At 45.6% G+C, this 18,032-nt stretch overlaps 6 protein-coding genes across 6 annotated transcripts; all 6 read right to left on the bottom strand.

Moving 5' to 3' along the window:
* Positions 1–49: 49 nt before the first annotated feature.
* N7533_006552 (Aromatic prenyltransferase DMATS type) lies at positions 50–1,295 on the bottom strand (the record flags this gene model as incomplete). The annotated part of the gene is made up of 2 exons (XM_057103202.1): positions 50–301; positions 366–1,295. 2 exons carry the CDS (start codon positions 1,293–1,295, stop codon positions 50–52), a joined length of 1,182 nt encoding a protein of 393 aa, XP_056958159.1.
* An 885-nt stretch (positions 1,296–2,180) lies between these two features.
* On the bottom strand, positions 2,181–3,561 carry N7533_006551 (Aromatic prenyltransferase DMATS type; the record flags this gene model as incomplete). Its single annotated transcript, XM_057103201.1, has 2 exons — positions 2,181–2,322; positions 2,375–3,561. 2 exons carry the CDS (start codon positions 3,559–3,561, stop codon positions 2,181–2,183), a joined length of 1,329 nt encoding a protein of 442 aa, XP_056958158.1.
* A 575-nt stretch (positions 3,562–4,136) lies between these two features.
* N7533_006550 (Glucose/ribitol dehydrogenase) lies at positions 4,137–4,941 on the bottom strand (the record flags this gene model as incomplete). The annotated part of the gene is made up of 2 exons (XM_057103200.1): positions 4,137–4,895; positions 4,918–4,941. The coding sequence occupies 2 exons, from the start codon at positions 4,939–4,941 to the stop codon at positions 4,137–4,139; spliced, it is 783 nt and encodes a 260-aa protein (XP_056958157.1).
* Positions 4,942–6,356: 1,415 nt separating this feature from the next.
* On the bottom strand, positions 6,357–7,267 carry N7533_006549 (SDR family oxidoreductase; the record flags this gene model as incomplete). Its single annotated transcript, XM_057103199.1, has 2 exons — positions 6,357–6,514; positions 6,574–7,267. The coding sequence occupies 2 exons, from the start codon at positions 7,265–7,267 to the stop codon at positions 6,357–6,359; spliced, it is 852 nt and encodes a 283-aa protein (XP_056958156.1).
* A 2,378-nt stretch (positions 7,268–9,645) lies between these two features.
* Positions 9,646–10,979, bottom strand: N7533_006548 (zinc finger BED domain-containing protein; the record flags this gene model as incomplete). The annotated part of the gene is made up of 3 exons (XM_057103198.1): positions 9,646–10,305; positions 10,364–10,818; positions 10,934–10,979. 3 exons carry the CDS (start codon positions 10,977–10,979, stop codon positions 9,646–9,648), a joined length of 1,161 nt encoding a protein of 386 aa, XP_056958155.1.
* Positions 10,980–13,989: 3,010 nt separating this feature from the next.
* N7533_006547 (uncharacterized protein) lies at positions 13,990–17,808 on the bottom strand (the record flags this gene model as incomplete). Its single annotated transcript, XM_057103197.1, has 1 exon — positions 13,990–17,808. One exon carries the CDS (start codon positions 17,806–17,808, stop codon positions 13,990–13,992), a length of 3,819 nt encoding a protein of 1,272 aa, XP_056958154.1.
* Between the last annotated feature and the right edge of the window lie 224 nt (positions 17,809–18,032).

Raw genomic sequence — 18,032 nt, 5'->3', positions numbered from 1 at the left:
AACATATTGTATCAAGTTCGACGTCTCTCCAGATCCAAAATTGGGACTATCACGTTATGAAGTAGTTAGCATGGATCGACACCCAGGAGCAATCAGGAGGGCAAACGAACAAGTATCCTTTGACCGAGTCGATGAATGTTGCAGCCAAGTCATGCCATCCGACATATTCGTAAAACTTTACAATAGCCTGGGCATTTTGAATGTCGTTGAGACCATGAAGAATGAAATAGTACTTCGGGTTAAGGAAACTGCTGGATCCAGTCGCGAGTTCGTAACTCCAGATGCCTACGTCCATTTTCTCCTGAGACCGGATAGTAAGTAAGGATAGCTTGGTATGACTCGAAAGGACACTCGTAATCACTCACCTGATCCAAAGTAACCAGCTGCCAGAACTTTTGGGCGAACTGAAGCCCGCGCTGTATAGTGGCATGGGACTTGAAGCGACCACCCAGAGTCCATATGTCTTGCAGCTTAGACCATGTCACGTCCTGGATTGTATTGTACACTTTAAGGCGAGATTTGGAAACAGCAGTGCAATCAATTCCAATAAAAGAATACTGGTTGTACAATCCTGCACTCTCTAGATATTCGTGGACTGTATCCAAGGCGGGATAGCAGACCCCACCGATGGAGTCCACCGCGTGATTCACCAAGGCTCTGAACGACTTGCCCGTCAGGTACGACTTCAGGGCTGGATACAAGTAGCATTTGACAGAGACCTCTCCGTCCTTGAGATCGAGCCCGAAGGACACTTGATTCTTCATCCTGAGGAGATATAAGTGATCACGACCAACCTCGGTGGATTCTTCGCTAGTAGCGGTGAGTGATTCTATCATATGATTGAGGTACTGAGAGTTGAATCCCTTGAGATTGAGTTCGGACATGGTGGCAATTGCCTCGGTGATAGTGGCCTGGTTGATTGGGTCTGCCGAGGAACCTGACTTGTGGCTAGTAGGCTCCCACCCGATCCGAGCTGTGGGAGGACCATTCTCCTGGAAATTAATGCTGAATTCCACTGGGATTCCGGAATACGTGATGAAGGAATCCCAAGTATGGGGGTGTGGCCCGAGGCGAGGAATCAGAACAGTCCTGTACAGCATCATATAAAGATACTGGTTTTCAACACTGTACTGGGCAGATTGGAGAACTTTAGACAGTATTGCCGCCGTCTTGTCCCACCAGGCATGCTCGGCATGATCCTGAAAGGCGAAGCACTTGAATGGCGGACTCGCGTTCTCGGAATCGCCATTGACTTTGATTTCCCCTGAGGTGGGAGGCTTGACTGTGACTGTCATGGTGCCTTTGGAAATTAGATTAGGGTGTCAAAAGCGATTGGGGTGAAAAGTAAAGTGATCTTGTGATCTTTCATTATCGACAAAAAAAAGTGTTAAGACTAAATACACCGCACGAGATGGGGTGAGAGAAATGGAAGATTATGGCCTAACCCATAATGAGAGTTAGCATCATGCGGAAGGAAAGACGCAGAAAAGATACAGCTTCAGATACTAATCTACTTCCTTGATGATTGTACGCAGGAAAGTAACTAGTTAATGCGTGCGCTTTGATAGTCTTGCTCGATACTTGGCAAGACAACGCATCGGGCCGACCCACTCAGAGATGCGTCACCCTTGCAGACGGGCCCGTCTTCCTATTCTTCATGCGTCTATGTGTAACATACAAGGCCTAGATAGATCTTATGCGTCGTTCAGGCCCCTGATCGAACCTCACCGACTTTTTGTAACCATGACGGTTGAATTGTAGATTTGCACGTGCCTTTTGCACAAGAACTACTCACGATACGTCAAGCCGAAAAGTTCCAAAAAATTTTTACTTTCATCTACCGTGAGGAAGATATACATCCTGGCGTTAAAGCACACTTGTGAGGTGAAAGGTGGGCCAAGGCTTTCAATTCATACATAAATCATGCCATATTTTGTGAAATTTTCTACCTTAATCGGGTTGGAGTGTAAAAACCATGAGTGATATTTACCTACTTTTGTGACTATAGATATAATAACAATCTATATATGTTTCTTTTTTGAATAAGGAATTCAAGTAAACCGGGCACAGTGGTCTACGAGAGAATAGTTACTGATGATCGGGATTTCTCATTTTGCTCTGGATAAGCATAAGTTTGATATGAACTGCCAAATCGCTGCGTAAAAGACCGCTTGATTGTGTTAATTGTTCTCCTCTAGTTTTAACCATGGATATTCATCGGAAGAATGGTAGTATACACTCAGGTAAACCCCCGTATTTTCCGTATACGCAAACGAAATCCATGATGTCAGACGAGCGGTTTTACTCAGATCTCTTTCGGGGCTGTCACAGTTAGCAATCTGATCAATGTTTGGGGGAAGTAGGAAAGTCATACAAATAGTGCTGCACCGTCGCCTCGTAGTCATCACCATACTTAGACAACCCGATACGGCAAAAGAACTGGGCCAGGCCTCTAATGACATTTTGATCACTCTCACCATGGATTGGGAAGTAGAACTTCGTGAGTGGGGTGGCCTCGCCCTTTTTCATCTCGTAATTCCACACCATTGGAGACGCGGTGGAATCATTGCCATCGTCAAAGCCGCCATTGAATTCACGATGCCCTTCGGACAGCTTGGTTAGTTCCCACAGCTCCTTGAGGTAATTCAGACCCTCTTGGACGACAGGCGACTTGGCCCGTCCACCAAGGGTCCATATCTCCTCTACCTTAGACCAGACGACGCTATTGTGGGAGCTATAGAGCTTGAGGCGTGATTGGGCAGGTTCAACACAGTCAAAGGACCAGAAAGCAAACTGGCTGTAGCCATTCGTCTCTTCCAGATAAGAGTGCACCATATCAAACGAGGGGATGGGGCCCATTTGCGCCACGAGGGGCTGAATGGATTGGGCAATGAAATCCCCAAACCCTTTCTCACTGAGCGCGCACTTGATAGCGGGGAATGTGTAGCCCTTGACTGAGATAGCTTTTTCCTTCAGATCAAACCCAAAAGCAGCCTGGGAGGTTAGGTCGCTCCCTTCAATCTTCTTCTCCTTGAGCAGCACTTTCTCGTGGTTGTTGACAGTATGAGCGTCCAGGAAATATCGGAACACTGATGGGTCGAATCCCGGTATATTCAGCTTTTCAAGTTGGTTCAAAAGATCAACACACGGCATTTGGTTGTAGGGGTCAAGTTCTGTTCCCGATGCTGGAGCTACTGGTTCGAATCCGATGCGAACCACCGGGTCGACGTCTCCCCGTTGCTGGTAGTTAACGCTGAACTCTAGCGGCAGCCCACTCCGGGTAATTGCGCTGCGGAATTGATGCGGATAGGGGCCCAGAAGTGGAATCAGGACTTGTTTGTAAAACGTGAGAGCCTCTAAGCGACGGGTAGGGCTATAGCCCGATGAAGCTAGGACTTTGTCGAACAGCCGGCCGGTCTTCTCCCACCAGACCCTCTGGTGAGTATCAGTGAAAAGGTAGTATCGGCTCAGTACGTCGAAGGTTGTGGAGATGGGAGAGGTGGAAGCTCCTTTAGCCAGCATGCCTTGGGACACATGGCTCTTGGTGTCTTCAATCGTCATGGTAATTCGAACGTGTCAAGACACGTAGAAGAATCAATATAGTACCGAAGTTGATTTTGCCTGGGTTCAAAGCGGTTTCTAGCCCAAAATATAGTATTAGAACGGGTCAAGACCATGACAAACCTTCTGTTCGTGTCCTGGGATGCATCACACCCATAAAGCGAGCAGGATCACATCACGAAAATGACCACTTGACCGCCATTCTCTTCCCAAAGACGATTAATTATCTGCATTAGTTTGCCGTAGTCACTGTTCCATGTGGCTAAGGACTGTACAACGTATTGCAAGTTGCAGGGTCATCTTAGGCAAGGGGCAATGCAAAAAAAGATGTATTACCCACACTATTGGAAGATATGCGGCCGATCACACTGTGCATTTTACCTACAGCGCTGTGTGACTACTCACTATCCTTCGATTCAGGCAAAATTACGGGTATGCCCAGCGGATAGCTAGGCCTTGCAACTGCCACGCTCTATTCATGTTTGGAGAACCAGTGGATAAACTCAACATCCTTTCAGACAAAGACGATATTATTGATGTACGCGATGAGTGAGATTCACTATTCATTTGCCTTCTTAGACCAACAGCAGCCCGCCGTTGGTCTCCAACACCGTCCCGGTGACAAACTGGTCCTTCATAAGATACAGATAGGCCTGTGCTACACTCTCTGGCGTCCCGGCACTGCCTACTAAAGACTTTTCTTTCGCCATTTCAATAGCCATATCGTAGTGCTCGTCTAGCATTTCCCGCACTACCTCTGTAATCACCGCTCCGGGAGACACGACATTCACACGGAGAGGCTTCAGATCGACGGCCAACCCCTTCATCATCGTTTCCACCGCTCCAAGGTATCCGATCATGGCGGACCAGCCAGGGTCAGGCTTGTGACCGTGGGCGCCACTCGTGAGGGTAACGGAATTTTCAGAAACTTGGTCCATGAACTTAGGCAGATGTTTGGCGAAGATTAGAGGTGCGGTATAACGAATGCGGCTTGTTCGCTCGAGACTGTGAACAGTGATTTCGGCCAGCGACGGCGGCGGTGGCATCATATCTGCGGCCGTGATAACGACGTGGTTTATTTTCGCCCCATTGGCCGCAAATTGCAAGACGGATTGCACATTCGTCTCCAGGTTCTCGATGTCGGCAAGATCAATAGTAATCCCACTCAGTCGCGATCCAGAGCTTTGCGACGGATATGATGATTTGAGTCTGGTGACGGCATTCTCCAGCTTAACTGAGTTGGATCCAGCCACAATCACGATGGCGTTGTGCTCCAATGCCGCCTCTGCAACGGCGTAACCGATGCCCGAAGTCCCCCCCCACAATGAGGACGACTTTGTCCTTTAAGCGACCCACGTATTTTGCTGCTTGTCCGGTCATCCTCTCCGTTGGTGAATAGGTACGATATTATTTGGGCTTCTGGTTTCACAGCCGAATTTTTGTAGTTCTAAGACGAGACGCCAATATGCGAATGTACGAGGAGTAGTACTGTTCAGCATGCACGGTCGGCCTAGCTTGCATATTTTTGTCTATCACAGACACGGACGCGCACTTCACTCTTTCTCAAAAAGAGTGGATTGTCTGGATTGCTAGAGCATCGTCGCTGTAAGGGACTCTGGACGAGTGTATCCACTAGAAAATTGGCCCACGGAAGTCTAGACCACAGTAAAATGTCATGCATCATCTTGATCATATGTCTTATCTGCACCATCCGTGTTTGCACCATCCGTGTTTGCACCATCCGTGTTTGAGTACCTTGTCCTTTGAACGTGCATGAAGATGTAGCGCTAGGCTGGGGCAACCCTGACATAACCAATGGGCAAGTGCATCTATACGGAAGTTGATCTCTACATTACGCCTCTTAAAGCCATTTTGAGACTAAACTCGGCCCTTGGCGTATGTTGACCAGCTGATATGTAATTGCTAGTTCCATATGATAGTTACAGAATGTGCTTTTTCATTGTACGAGGCTAAATAATCGGTGTAACGTAGTCCACAAACCATCCGCCATCTCTTTAATTTTTGCGTCTCTTCTGAATTACGCACTATGCCACCAATACGTTCTAAAATATAACAGAGTTTTATCCATCAAGAGGGTAGAATTGAACTAGCAATCGAACCTAAAACAGAAAGATGTTCCTTTTATTGCGGCTGCCGCGCGTGTCTATTGCATACCGAATTAAGCTAATGCGATCGTATTAACGGTCATAATTCAAAAGCTATCACACTCGCCAATAGTCATATACTGATTCAAGTAGAACAAGATACACTTACGGAAGGTATTTTCTCTATAGACGTCCATGGTGCAACCCCTAGGAATAAGATGGTACGCAATATGGCTAATATTGTTCTTGCGGCGACCGAGACCGAAACGGTTGGCGTGAATTGGGTTGGAAACTATATCAAGCGTACTCTAGCTATCCAAAGACGTTTCTTGCGTCTATAGAACTGTCAACGTACAGAATAAGAAGATTAACATATCTAAAATGATTAGATTTGTCAAAGGCGGATGCTTCGACACTGAGCTATATGTAAGAGTGATAACCTAGTGTTAAGGGAGAAGTAGACTCTCTAGGCTACAAACGAGGTTTAAGTATCTGGCCTGGCTGTACAGTGGAATTCAAAAACAAGATTTGTTGCGGACACGCACGTGTCGTAGCAAAGCGATATCTTTAGGAGCGGTTTAAAACCTCTTAAATAATAGCTGTGAAGCAATCAGACCCCATGGCATTCCCTTGCCTGATTGAATTCCATTCTACCTTGCAAGCATACTGTAATAATGCTCATTCAAAAGGCTATCCTATCAGTCCAATATCGAGCTTGCTACCGTTTCCAATTTCCTTCGATTGAGCTTTCAGTTCATTCACGTCCCAGTTTGCCCAAACAAACTTGCGGTTCAGAAAGCATGCTTCGGAGCTTGCAAGCCATAGATTAAAGCTTGCTGGTAAAGAAACTTAGAGAAAATCAGTCATCTCTCACGTTTCTTATCCGGGAATCAAGGAGTCAACTTACCATCATCCTCGTAGTCCAGAGGGACATCGCCTCTTGCTTCTTGGGACATTTGCGTATCTATAACGCCAGGCTGAACATGAAAGACTCGAATATCTGGATGTGCAGCTGCTACAGAATCCCAAAGTCGAAATACCGCGAGCTTTGCGACACTATAGCAGGCTATCTCTGGCCCAAAATCGAGATATGCGGCAGAAGAATTGATTTCGATAGCTACTGCATCGTTTGAACAATATTGGAGGAAGGCTTGTGCAACATGAAGGGAGCCTTGGATATTCTGGTGAATAGCTTCAAGGAATTTGACGCTGTCTACATCTTTGACAGCACCTTGAGGGCCGGTCACAGCAGCACCGCTAATCAACACATGTATTTGGCCGCTTTCGGCAAACTGTGAGAACGCCGCATTGACCTGATCTTTACTCGTTATATCGGTGACTAGAGCGAAAATATCAATTCCCGAATGGTCCCTCTCGATCAACTCTTTAGTCTCCAGAAGAGGCTGTTCTCGGCGACCTAGGATAGCAATTCGAGATGCTCCTGCTTGAGCATAATACCGAGCGGTTTCGGCGCCTATTCCTGTACCACCTCCGGTAATAATGACATTTTTACCTTTTGCTGATAATTCTGGTCGAGTCGGAGACAGGGTTGGATATGTCTTTGAGTGAAAGGTTGTGGTTGGAGATGGTCCATACGACATGGTGTCAATGAAAGGAGAAGAATAAATCCAAGCTAGGGGTTTTGGTTCATCTTGTATCACAAGAGACTCTACAAACCTATTTTAGGAGTACGATGATGACGGTATAAAGTTAACATAGGACCGGAAATGGTAAATTACCACCTCCTTACTTCGGCCAACAATACTGTATGTAGTATAATCGAAGGATAATGTTTGTGTCTGATTCTATGACACATCTCCGGCGCCGCCGTGACCGCTTATTGTTTTTTATTGGGTAAAAAAGCGGTGAGAACTGCATTGGAAAGCCAGCAACATTTCTACAGCAAAGATCAACAGAACAATGGATAATCAGCGCAGGCTGGCTGAACTATCTGCCGCTCACGGAAGTCATGACACTCTTGAAAATTGACAACCAAAGATGGCTTGAAACCTAGCTTTATCTAAACCTAAGTTTATCTATGATATGATCTACAGTCGCGAACTATCTATGGCTACGATTAGACTGCGGCACTAACCGCAAAGACCGCGGTTAACCTAAAACCTAACCAAAACCGCAGCGGTTTTGGTCTTCATATCAAAACCGCAAATTTTTGCGGTTCGGTTTTGGTCTTCATCCCAAGACCGCAAAATTTTGCGGTTCGGTCTTGGTCTTCAAATGAAAACCGCTGCGGTTTTGCGGTTAACCGCGGTCTTGTAAACAATACAAACATGCTAAGCCTCGTGACCTGCTGGGCAGATAGATTTTTATGCAGTTTTTTTGGTAATTTTGTTGTTTTAGTCATGTATGAGAGCTCTGACTAATTTTCAGGCGAAGAGTCATCTCCAGGATATACGGAATACAGAGACTACAGAACAAAGAAACTGGATAGAAGAACAAATCAAGAAATATAATCTGACAGTATTTAAGCTACAAAGGCGCCAGTTGGAACCCCTCTGGCATTTTAGGCTTCTTGCGAATCCGCGTCGCTCGCTGTGTGCCTTCGTGTTCCATTTGATCCTCCTGCGAGCTAGTACTTCCAGAACGCGCTCGTTTTTGTGTCTCTCCTGATGGCTCCTGTCTATCTTCCTCCTCTTCCTCCTCCTCCTCCTTCTCTCCTTCCTTCTCTTCAATATCGCTAATTGGATCCAATGCTGGAAGAGGGGCTATTGATCCTCTGTCTTGTTCAATCATCGCTGCCTCACCCGCTAGTACAAGCTCTTTTGTAAAGTCAATCTCTCTCTGTTCAACCTCGAATTTTACAGCACACAATTGCAGCATCAACTCCTTGATAGTATCAGCGTTAAGGCGGCCCCGTCTGTAGTGACAAATATCTCGAGCACAGTTAAAAAGACGCTCAACACCTGCGCCACTCGCAGGAATTGAAAGAATATCCCGGGCTAGAGCAGCCAGCACTGGGAACTCTTTTTGATGCTCCTTCCAGAATAAACAGGGCTGTTGTGAAATAAGGCCTAGATAAAATTAGTATCTGAGATAGGCAGACAGGCAATTAGACTTACCTTTTACAAGATATCGAGCCAGTTCATCATCATCCTCCTCTGCTGGTACTTCTGCTGCATAAAATGAAGTCTGTGAGTCACACAGCATCTCAATCTCATTAATATCACTGGAGTTCTGCTGGACATTAGAGGATGATTCTTCAGCCTGATCTGAAAATCGCCGTTTGTATCGCCAGAACTCTTTTTCAAGACGCCCACGATATCTTGCACCAAAATCAATATCCCCTTGCCAATCTTTTGAGGTAAAGAATCGAAGTTTCTTTGATGGGGTAAGAATGGTAGCAATACCATAAAGATCCCTATAAAACTCCTTATCAGTTGCTTGATAATACTCAGAAAGCTTTTCCCTTACCGCCTGCAATGCCCTCAGCATTGATTTCTTCCATGGGAGTCTCTTTCGGCGAAGCTGGTTCTCGGAGTTCTCCAGGTGATTGAAAAGCTTATTGTAAACACCAAAGATAAGATGGATTGTGGTGTCTTTTGTTTTTGAGAGAGCAGTTGTGAACTTGAAGAATGGCTCAGTGATACACAGTAAGTAGTCGATCTGACGCTATTCTTCTTTGTCAAGCTGAAAATGGAGATAGCCGTGTGCTGTACAGTATTCTTGAAAGCTCTTCTGTAGTCGCTTGGCTCGGCCGAGCATCAGAAATGTAGAATTCCATCGAGTCCGTACATCTTGAAGAGGAAGCAGTTGAGGCTCCTGGGACTGGATTACAAGAAATACAGCTCGGCGCTGAGGACTTGCATTAATAAAGATAGCAAGATTTCGGATCTACAGATAACTATTATTAGCTGTTATCCTCTCTCTCTCTCTTTTTGCTGAATCATCACATACCTTGTTCAATGTCTGGATAATCTCTCTTTGATTGCTGAGAACGCGCCTGGCGCTCACGGTCATCTGACTATCCATCCTCTGCCTCATTATTGGATGGCATTGCTTTTATTTTTCCGAGAAGTTGATTCAGACTCAGTTGGATCACATGGGCCAGGCATGGAACACGAAATATACCATTACCAAGCCCGTCACTTCCAACACCCTGACTTTTGAGCTCATCCTGAATACTGAGCATCATTGTATTGTTATTGGTAGCATTATCAGTTGTTACTGACAGAACCCGATCGGCAATTTTATACTTTTCGAGAATACCAATAACTACTGAGCTTAGGTTACTCCCAGTATGTGAGCCTTGTAAGGGTTTAAAGCCAAGTAGAGCCTCTCGATACTCCCAATCGTTATCCAGAAAATAACCAGTAATAGCCATAAAGCCCTGCTGGAAAGGTGATGTCCAGCAATCAAGTGATAGAGATAGTCTACTATCCTCTGGGAGCATATCTATTATACTCTGTTGTCCTTGTTGGATATTCGAGTGTAGTTGTCGGCTAATCGTCCGGGAGGGTAGTTTGACCCGTGAGGGAGCAACAGCAATTAGATCAGCTAATTCCTGGAATTCTGGACGATCAAGGATACGGAATGGGAGCCGTGCGACGAGGATAAGAGAAAGGACTTTCTGGGCAAGCGTTTCTTCAGAGAAAGTAGTTAAAGTTGCTCTTGAAGTTTGTGACTACAAATTATAAGTTATTAGCTAAAAGCAGTATCTTAAAGAGAGTATATATACTTACCTGCTTCGCAAGTAACTTGCCAATCCCATGCTTTGGATGACAGGTATTCCCTTTCAGATGTGTGTTCATTGGTGATGTTCCTCCACGCCGAATATTTGGATGAGTAAGTGTAGTAAGGCAACGCTTACACATAACTTTAGGCTCTCCTGTCCGTTTATGAGCTACTTGCTCAAAGTGATCCCAGACTGAAGCTCTCTTTTTGTGGTCCCAATGAATGGTGGTCTCGATGTCTTTTCTTGTGCTATACTCTGTTTGAAGCCACCACTCAGTGAAATCCTTCCGAGTTTGGCCTGTTGCGGGGTCCATTTCTACAAGGATCCAAAATCGCTGAAGATGTGGCCCAGTACGTGTAAGGAATAAGGGCGCTCGCGGTAATTGTAGTTGTTGAGAGCAAATGGATGGTGTAATTGACTCGGTGGCAGTACGACAATATGTATTGAGTGATGGTAGGTCATCTGGTAGGAGAAAGTCAGTATCAGAATGCTGATCGGTGAAGACTGATGAAGTATAGGCCATCTTTGGCTATGGTCTTAAGAGCCAATATGTGTAAATGAGAGACAAACAACTTACAAGATTCGACGAGAGGACCACAAACACCAGACGCGACCGAGGACATTGATGAGTTGCAAAAGCAATTATAGAGTGGAGTCAAAGATATACTCTAATTGGATATTAGAGCTACTAATGCGGTTATCCTGCGGTTAACCGCAAAGACCCCTCACAATAACCGCACTAAGATTACCGAAAACCGCAAAAACCGCAAGATAACCGCAAGATAACCGCAAAATACCCCTGAAAACCGCAAAAACCACAGGATAACCACAAGGTAACCGTAGCACGACCGTAAGATAACCATTTATCACTGCAACTTTGCACTTTTAGGACACACTTTTTTAACACTTTTATATTGTAATACTAGATTAAAAATTATTAGGGATAGGTAAAAAAACTAGCTCTTTTATAACATATGATCAAAATTCAGAATACTTAAAAATTAGTCAAGTTAGGCTTTTCATGTTCTACTGACCTAAAGATGCAGCATAATCTCTCTAAGTCAAATATATATTTCTGCGATAACTATACTCGATTACAAAAACTAATCACAACACACAGTAAATCTCGCCAACAATATCCAAAATCCAACTTCGAACTTGAATTCTTTGTAGACTAATATTTTATCTTTTAGAATACCGCTCTATTTCAAATTATTTCCAACAGAAAGTAAGAAAAATAAATGATTACAGTAGTAATAACGAAACCATATGTAAGAATGCATTATTTGTGCTTAGTTATCAGGTGTATAAAAACGGTGGGGTGGCTTAGATAGGTAAGATCTTCATCTTTTATGCTAGTGCGGTTAACCGCAAGGTAACCGCATTGCGGTTTTGGTTAACCGTAAAATTTGCGGTTAGGTTTTGGTAAAGATCTTAGAACCGCAAACCGAATCGATTTGGGTTTGGTAAAGATATGAAAACCGCAGACCAAATCGATTTGGGTTTGGTTAGCATTTGAAGACCAAACCCAAAACCGTGCCGCAGTCTAGCTACGATGACACGGGCCGCTGGCTACAATAAAAACACTATTTCAAGAATCTCTTCCAATATAAGTGTTTGACAGTGTTAAAGCACCTCTAATTGAAGGCGGACGACCCCGTAGTATCACTCAAGTTATACTCGAGATTTCATGTGATCATCTGATTGAAACGGCTGATATATATCTGGAAAAGATAATGGTTTTTCTATGGGATGAATTCGGTCTTCTATCTAGTGTAAGTTGCACCTTTACACCCAAAGTTGGTCAAAATAGGCTGCATGGATCACAGCCCAGGAACGCAACTTTGATCTTCTTGACGAATACTATGATTTTATCTGAGACTTCATCTTACCACCTTATATATATCGATAAACCCGGATATAATAAATGAATAGGTTTGTAGCGAACAAATCGGTCACCCTTTGCTACTACACTGGTCACTAGTTTGATTATCGAAATTTTCCAAGGTGTGACCAGCGCTATTAAATTTGGCCTGTGTATATACAAGAGGGCATTATGTTGTCTGGAGCATTGTAGGCTTCAACTGATGCATTTGTCTTTAGGGATTTTACCGCGCAGCTTCTCCATCAGCGTGGCAAATGGCCCGAGCCAAAGTCTGTGCTAGTGATGGATAATGTATCCCTTCATCACTCGGACAGAATTGAACAAATGAAAAGATTCTCTTAAGATTTGATGTGAGGGGGGGGGGGGCGGTGGCGCCATTGGGTTGACCTAATTCGACTCTCTCGCCAAGCCTTTCTTTAGTGGTGGTGGACCGACCTGAGTGTATCTGTACTTGTCCGTACTTAGGGCCCGTATGGGGATCTGCTTAGAAAGGTCTTGGTAAGATGGCCGGGGTTTCTTAGTCAACGTTGCCCCCGCGGACGGGCCCAAATATATTGAGGTATCACCGCATGATTAACTATTGGTACCACTGCATGGTTATTAGTACCTGCATAGTTATTAGTACTACTACATAATTATTAGTTCACTGCATGCTTATTGGTACCACCGCATGATTATTGGTATCTGTATAGTTATTGGTACCACTACATAGTTATTGGTACCACTGCATAGTTATTGGTACCAATGCAGATGATCTACGGAGTACTGTACAATTATTTCACCACTTCAGAATACCGCGGCTTCGGACCTTGACATGACTGGATCAGTGCTAATCTGTATCTTTACCACGGAATAATGTGACTTCACATAATTTATTTGCCACAATTAAGTGGCTCACTTATGGTTTAATGTGATGAACAGTTTTATTGAATAGGATCTCTTTAGGTAGTATGAGCAACCTGTAAGAGATGAGCCGCCCAGGCCCTAACGCAAAAAAAAAAAGGATTCGGGTTTATCCCGGATGCTTTCAATTGAGCATACAGCAACCAAGTACAGTAAACTGACCACCAGAATATAGGACTAGACTCTTGGTTCAGGGCACAGCGCAAACAACCTGCTATAGATACGTAGGCAATAACTCCCTACAATGATATATATCGATGCTATTCAACTGATATCTATACATATTCAAGACTCAGCGGCTATTCTTTCACTAGTTATATAGCTACTGATTAGATATTAATTCTGATTACTGTATAAATTATAACTAATACAACCTTATCTTAATACTATTATTTCTGGTGCTCTTACCAGAAGTGTATACCGTTGGATCTAAGTTATATACATATATTGAGTGTTACTTTGGAAGCTCCTCTTCGGGTGGGTAAAGGCCAGGGATGACCACATGCACTATATCGATATCCCGTGACAAGGTTCCAGAAGCAGTGGTGTACAATCTATGTCTTTGTTCTACCATTTTATGTCCTGAATATGAACCGAAATAATACTTGTATGATTTTCCTCTATCTAGGAGCGTTACCGGTCATGTGAAGTGATTCTCGTGAAGACCAGTTGACATGAGAAATTGCTTCGCGCGGGCTCCGTGCTTGAGACTTCCTAAGTTGAAGGTATCGTTACTTGATGTGGTGCTGGAATGCCTCTTAGGTGGTCTCAACTTAATACCTCACAGCTCCCAGCCACAACGGCCATGGAACAGATGAAATCAGAGGGTCAACGAATTGACACGATCATTCACAGTTCATTGCCGTGTCCAGGTCAGCCTTTCTCTGTGTCCTTAAATCGACGACAGGCGTGTTCAAATGGGCTACGAGTGTCTGCACCCAGTAACACGTCTCTGTAACAAGATGGCTGACTGTGGCGAGGTCAAGCACTCCTTCGGGAACCGAGAGGCGGAATTCATGATCCTCGACGCGGGGAACAGAATGGAGAACAAACCCATCCGTTTCAACCCCCGGATAAATCAAATCAAGCTTGCCAACTGCCTCCCCAAGACGATATTCATTATCAAATTTGATATTCTGATGCAAAACAAATGTCTCCATCAAGGCATCCGAGCCCCATTCTGTGCATTGATCTCCCAACCCAAAGAAATCGACGGTTTCATAGGACAGTGACTTAACGTGTTGCGATTGTACTGCCTCCATCACCTCCATTGCCGATAGATTTGGTTTTTCTCCGGCCAACGAAACCCGCACAGGGAGGAAGTTCACGCACGGCCCGACTACTTCTTGGATACCAGCCGGACCGTGCGAACGACCAGTAACGAATTGCGCAAATACGCAATCATCCTTACCAGCTTGGTGTGCCAGGGTCAGCGCCCAGGCAGTCTTTACAACTGTAGCTAGCGTAATGCCCAGAGGTGGCTGCACTAAGGGAATGACACGACTGGTAGACACTTCTGGGCAACGCGAGGGGACTCGACAACGTCCCACATCAAAAAGCGATGAACCTCGCAAGGTCTCTTGCCAAAAATCGATGGCATCGCTGATTGGGAGAGATGCCGCGAAGGCCTGGTATTCGCCATAAGTCATGGCCGGCGGTAATGAATCTGGTCCGTGCTCGTAGAAGGTAGCTAAATCGTTAAACAAGGTTATACTGGACACGCCGTCATAGTACGGGTTCTTAATTGCAACAACAAGGGACATTTCACGCGCGTCATCATCCTTCAAGGCAAGAATGAATCGAAACGGAGGCCATAAAGCGCGCAGACTTTCTTTTGTCATCTCACTGTCGTTGACAATCCATCGGCCGGCAACCTGAATTGCTGGTTCGGTACTCTCAAGGATCTCAAGTTGAGGCTCGAAATCCCGTAAGATGACTTGGTACGTTCTGGCCGGTGTGTGGCCAGAGAACACAGCAGCCCGGAGGATTTCGTGTCGCTCGTGGAGCGACTTGATGGCTGACTTTAATCGACAGATATCCAGCGATCCGCAAAGATTTAATTGAAAATATTCACACGGCATATCAAGAGAATACTCCTGCGTTTCAGTGCCGGCAAGAATATGCTGGATATTCGGGGATTCTATTCCCGGAAGTTGGCACGAGAGCGTCTTCAGGATAGTGCCGTCGGTATCTTGAAGAAACTCAGGAGCGAATTTTTCATTGCAACCAGGTTTCTGTTTTTCTTTGTCAAGCTTTTGAGCCAGCTTGGCTATCGATTCCGCCTCTTGAAGAGCAAGTGGGCTTAGCTCGATGTTCTCTTTGCGAGCCAACGCGGATATTCTCATTGCAGCCAGCGAATCACCTCCCTGGGCAAAGAAGCTCGCATCTAGAGCAACTTGCTGCTGCTCAACACCCAGCGCCAGCGCAACCAAGCACTGAATTCGATTTTCCATCTCGTTATGAGCTACGGTACGGCGATTCCCCAATAAGAGAGTGTACTCTAACGCCTCTTCCGACGAGAATTGTGCCACCTCTGCTGATAGTCGACGAAAATCCAACTTGTCATTCGGTGTGAGTGGCAGCTTGTCCAATGGGATCCACAATTTTGGAATCATGAATTGCGGTAAATCCCTCTGAAGACGAGTAGCAACAGCGACCCGACATGCATGTTGGAAAGATTTCGAAGGCTTGAGGAACGTCAAATTGGCCGATTTCCCCTCACGAGAATCCCCATTCATTCCCAAAAGAAAGGCAACGAGGACGGGAGATGTGCGGTTCACAACGACCACGATCACGCGCTGAGACTCTGGCAATACATCATGAATGACATGTTCAATTTCCTTGAGCTCAATTCGTTGCCCATGGATCTTAATTTGGTTATCTTTCCGTCCCAGTATGCGAAATGATCCGTCTGATACCATTTGCACCAAGTCACCTGTGCGATAAAAGCTCCACGGCGACGTACGAAACGGACGAATCCAAGGTGGATTTTGAGAAAACGCTTTTGATGTCTCCTCAGGTCTGTTGAGGTATTCACGTCCGACGTTGGGACCTTCAATGATCAATTCTCCGACAGCACCGACAGGTACTAGCCGGTTGTTGTCATCCTGATCCACAACCCAGAAGCGACAACAGTCGATTGGGTACCCTATGTTCGCCGTATCTGGCGTGAAGGAAATGCTCTCCGCAAATGATGAGCCAAGGCCACTACATTCGGAAGGGCCGTAGATATTGGTCAAGGTCTTTTTCTCGGCCCATGAATGGATGTCATCAATGCCAATCTTATCGCCTCCACAGACTACCGTTGATATGGTTGGAAAATCATCAGGGTTGAATGTTCGTAGGACCGCAGGTGTCATGAAGGTTGAATTGACATTTAAACGTCGAGCGGCGCCCGCCAGATCCTGAAGGCGTTCTTGATTCGATGGTACACAAACACACCCGCCCGCGATCAACACCCCGAGAGTCTCACAAAGGCTGAGATCAAACCCATATGATGCAAATTGCAGGACGCGTGAGGTGGGAAGATAATTCATTTTCTTTGCAGTTGCTATTAAACTTGTGCTAAACCCAGCATGTTCGATCACAGTGGCCTTCGGCTTGCCTGTAGAGCCGGATGTGAAGGCAAGAATTGCCATGTTACTCGGACGAACAGTTCGGTGCAGGATGGTATCTGAGGCTTTCAAAGCAGTGATCCTTGGAGTGATAACTTGCTGCAGCCCAATGGATTTACCGCGATCGGCATATTGAGGAGAGCAAACCCCGACCATGGCACCAATATCACCGCACATCGTCTTCAGCCGCCCATCAGGGAATGATGCATCCAAAAGGGCAAACGCAGCCCCAGAATAGAGAATAGCAAGCATTGCGACTGGTGTCCAACCAGACTTCTCGAAGAGCACTGCCACCACGACTTCTGGACCCACCCCAGCCTGAATCAAACGAAGGCTGAGTGCCCTTGCTTGTGCCTCAAGCTCACTATATGTCATTTTGATATCCCAGGCACAAATTGCTTCACTCTGAGGCTGTGCTGCAATTTGGGATGAGATCAGATCATGAATGCATATCTCGATCCGACTCAAGGGATGCATTGGTCCATTTCGAATATCAATCCAGGAATGATCTTCGGGACACAGACTGAGTAAGGCTACCATCTTCCTCTCTGGGAAATATTGAAGCTGTTTCATGAGGTGACTGAATTGGTACATCATTCGCTGTGCCTGCCATGAAGGGGGTCCATCAGTGCCGACAATGACGCTAATCTCAGTCGAATTCTCTGCTAAGTCGCATCTCAATATCATCGGGGACACCAAATCTGGGGCTGTCGCCCCAGTTCCGTCCTGGTCAGAGGGCCTCGTGATCGTCATATCTAAAAGACTCCTGGACTTCCAGTCGTTTGACCTCGCAATCGGGTCACAATTGACACAGGCGGTTTTAAGGAGGCTTCGAATCTCTACCAGGGCCTCCGATACGATCTTCTCGGTATCAATTGGGATATCGAGTGCTCGAACAGAGTCTTGCGAGTATAGTTGAAATTGAACATTTTTTTCGCTGGTGAACAGATAGAGCGTGAGTGCCCAGGCCAAGTGCGGGATTGAGGTTTCAAGTCCAGAAAGATTCTTAAGCCGTGCGGATACTGTTTCAAACCTAGCGGCTGAAGGCATTGTGATCCTTGTATAGTCACGGTGTAAAATATTGCTGGTTAGAATGGCCAGTGCTCTCGGGGACGTCAATATATAGCTAGGTATTGTGCAGCAGCACTCAGTCGTTTTTAGCATGCAACCCACTCGTCATGTGTGGGGAAGAGCCTGAATTCCCGCCACAAGCGATGGCTTAGTTCCTCGGGGAAATCCGGGCACGAGAGGTCACACCGATGGCTCTCCGAGCT

The sequence above is a fragment of the Penicillium manginii genome (assembly GCF_028828005.1).
Source record: "Penicillium manginii strain IBT 31320 chromosome Unknown utg000005l:1.0-5665137.0:1.0-5668048.0, whole genome shotgun sequence".
In the NCBI taxonomy this organism is placed as follows: Eukaryota; Fungi; Ascomycota; class Eurotiomycetes; order Eurotiales; family Aspergillaceae; genus Penicillium; species Penicillium manginii.
The sequence above is the reverse complement of the archived record's forward strand: the minus strand, read 5'-3'. Positions and strand labels throughout refer to the sequence as shown.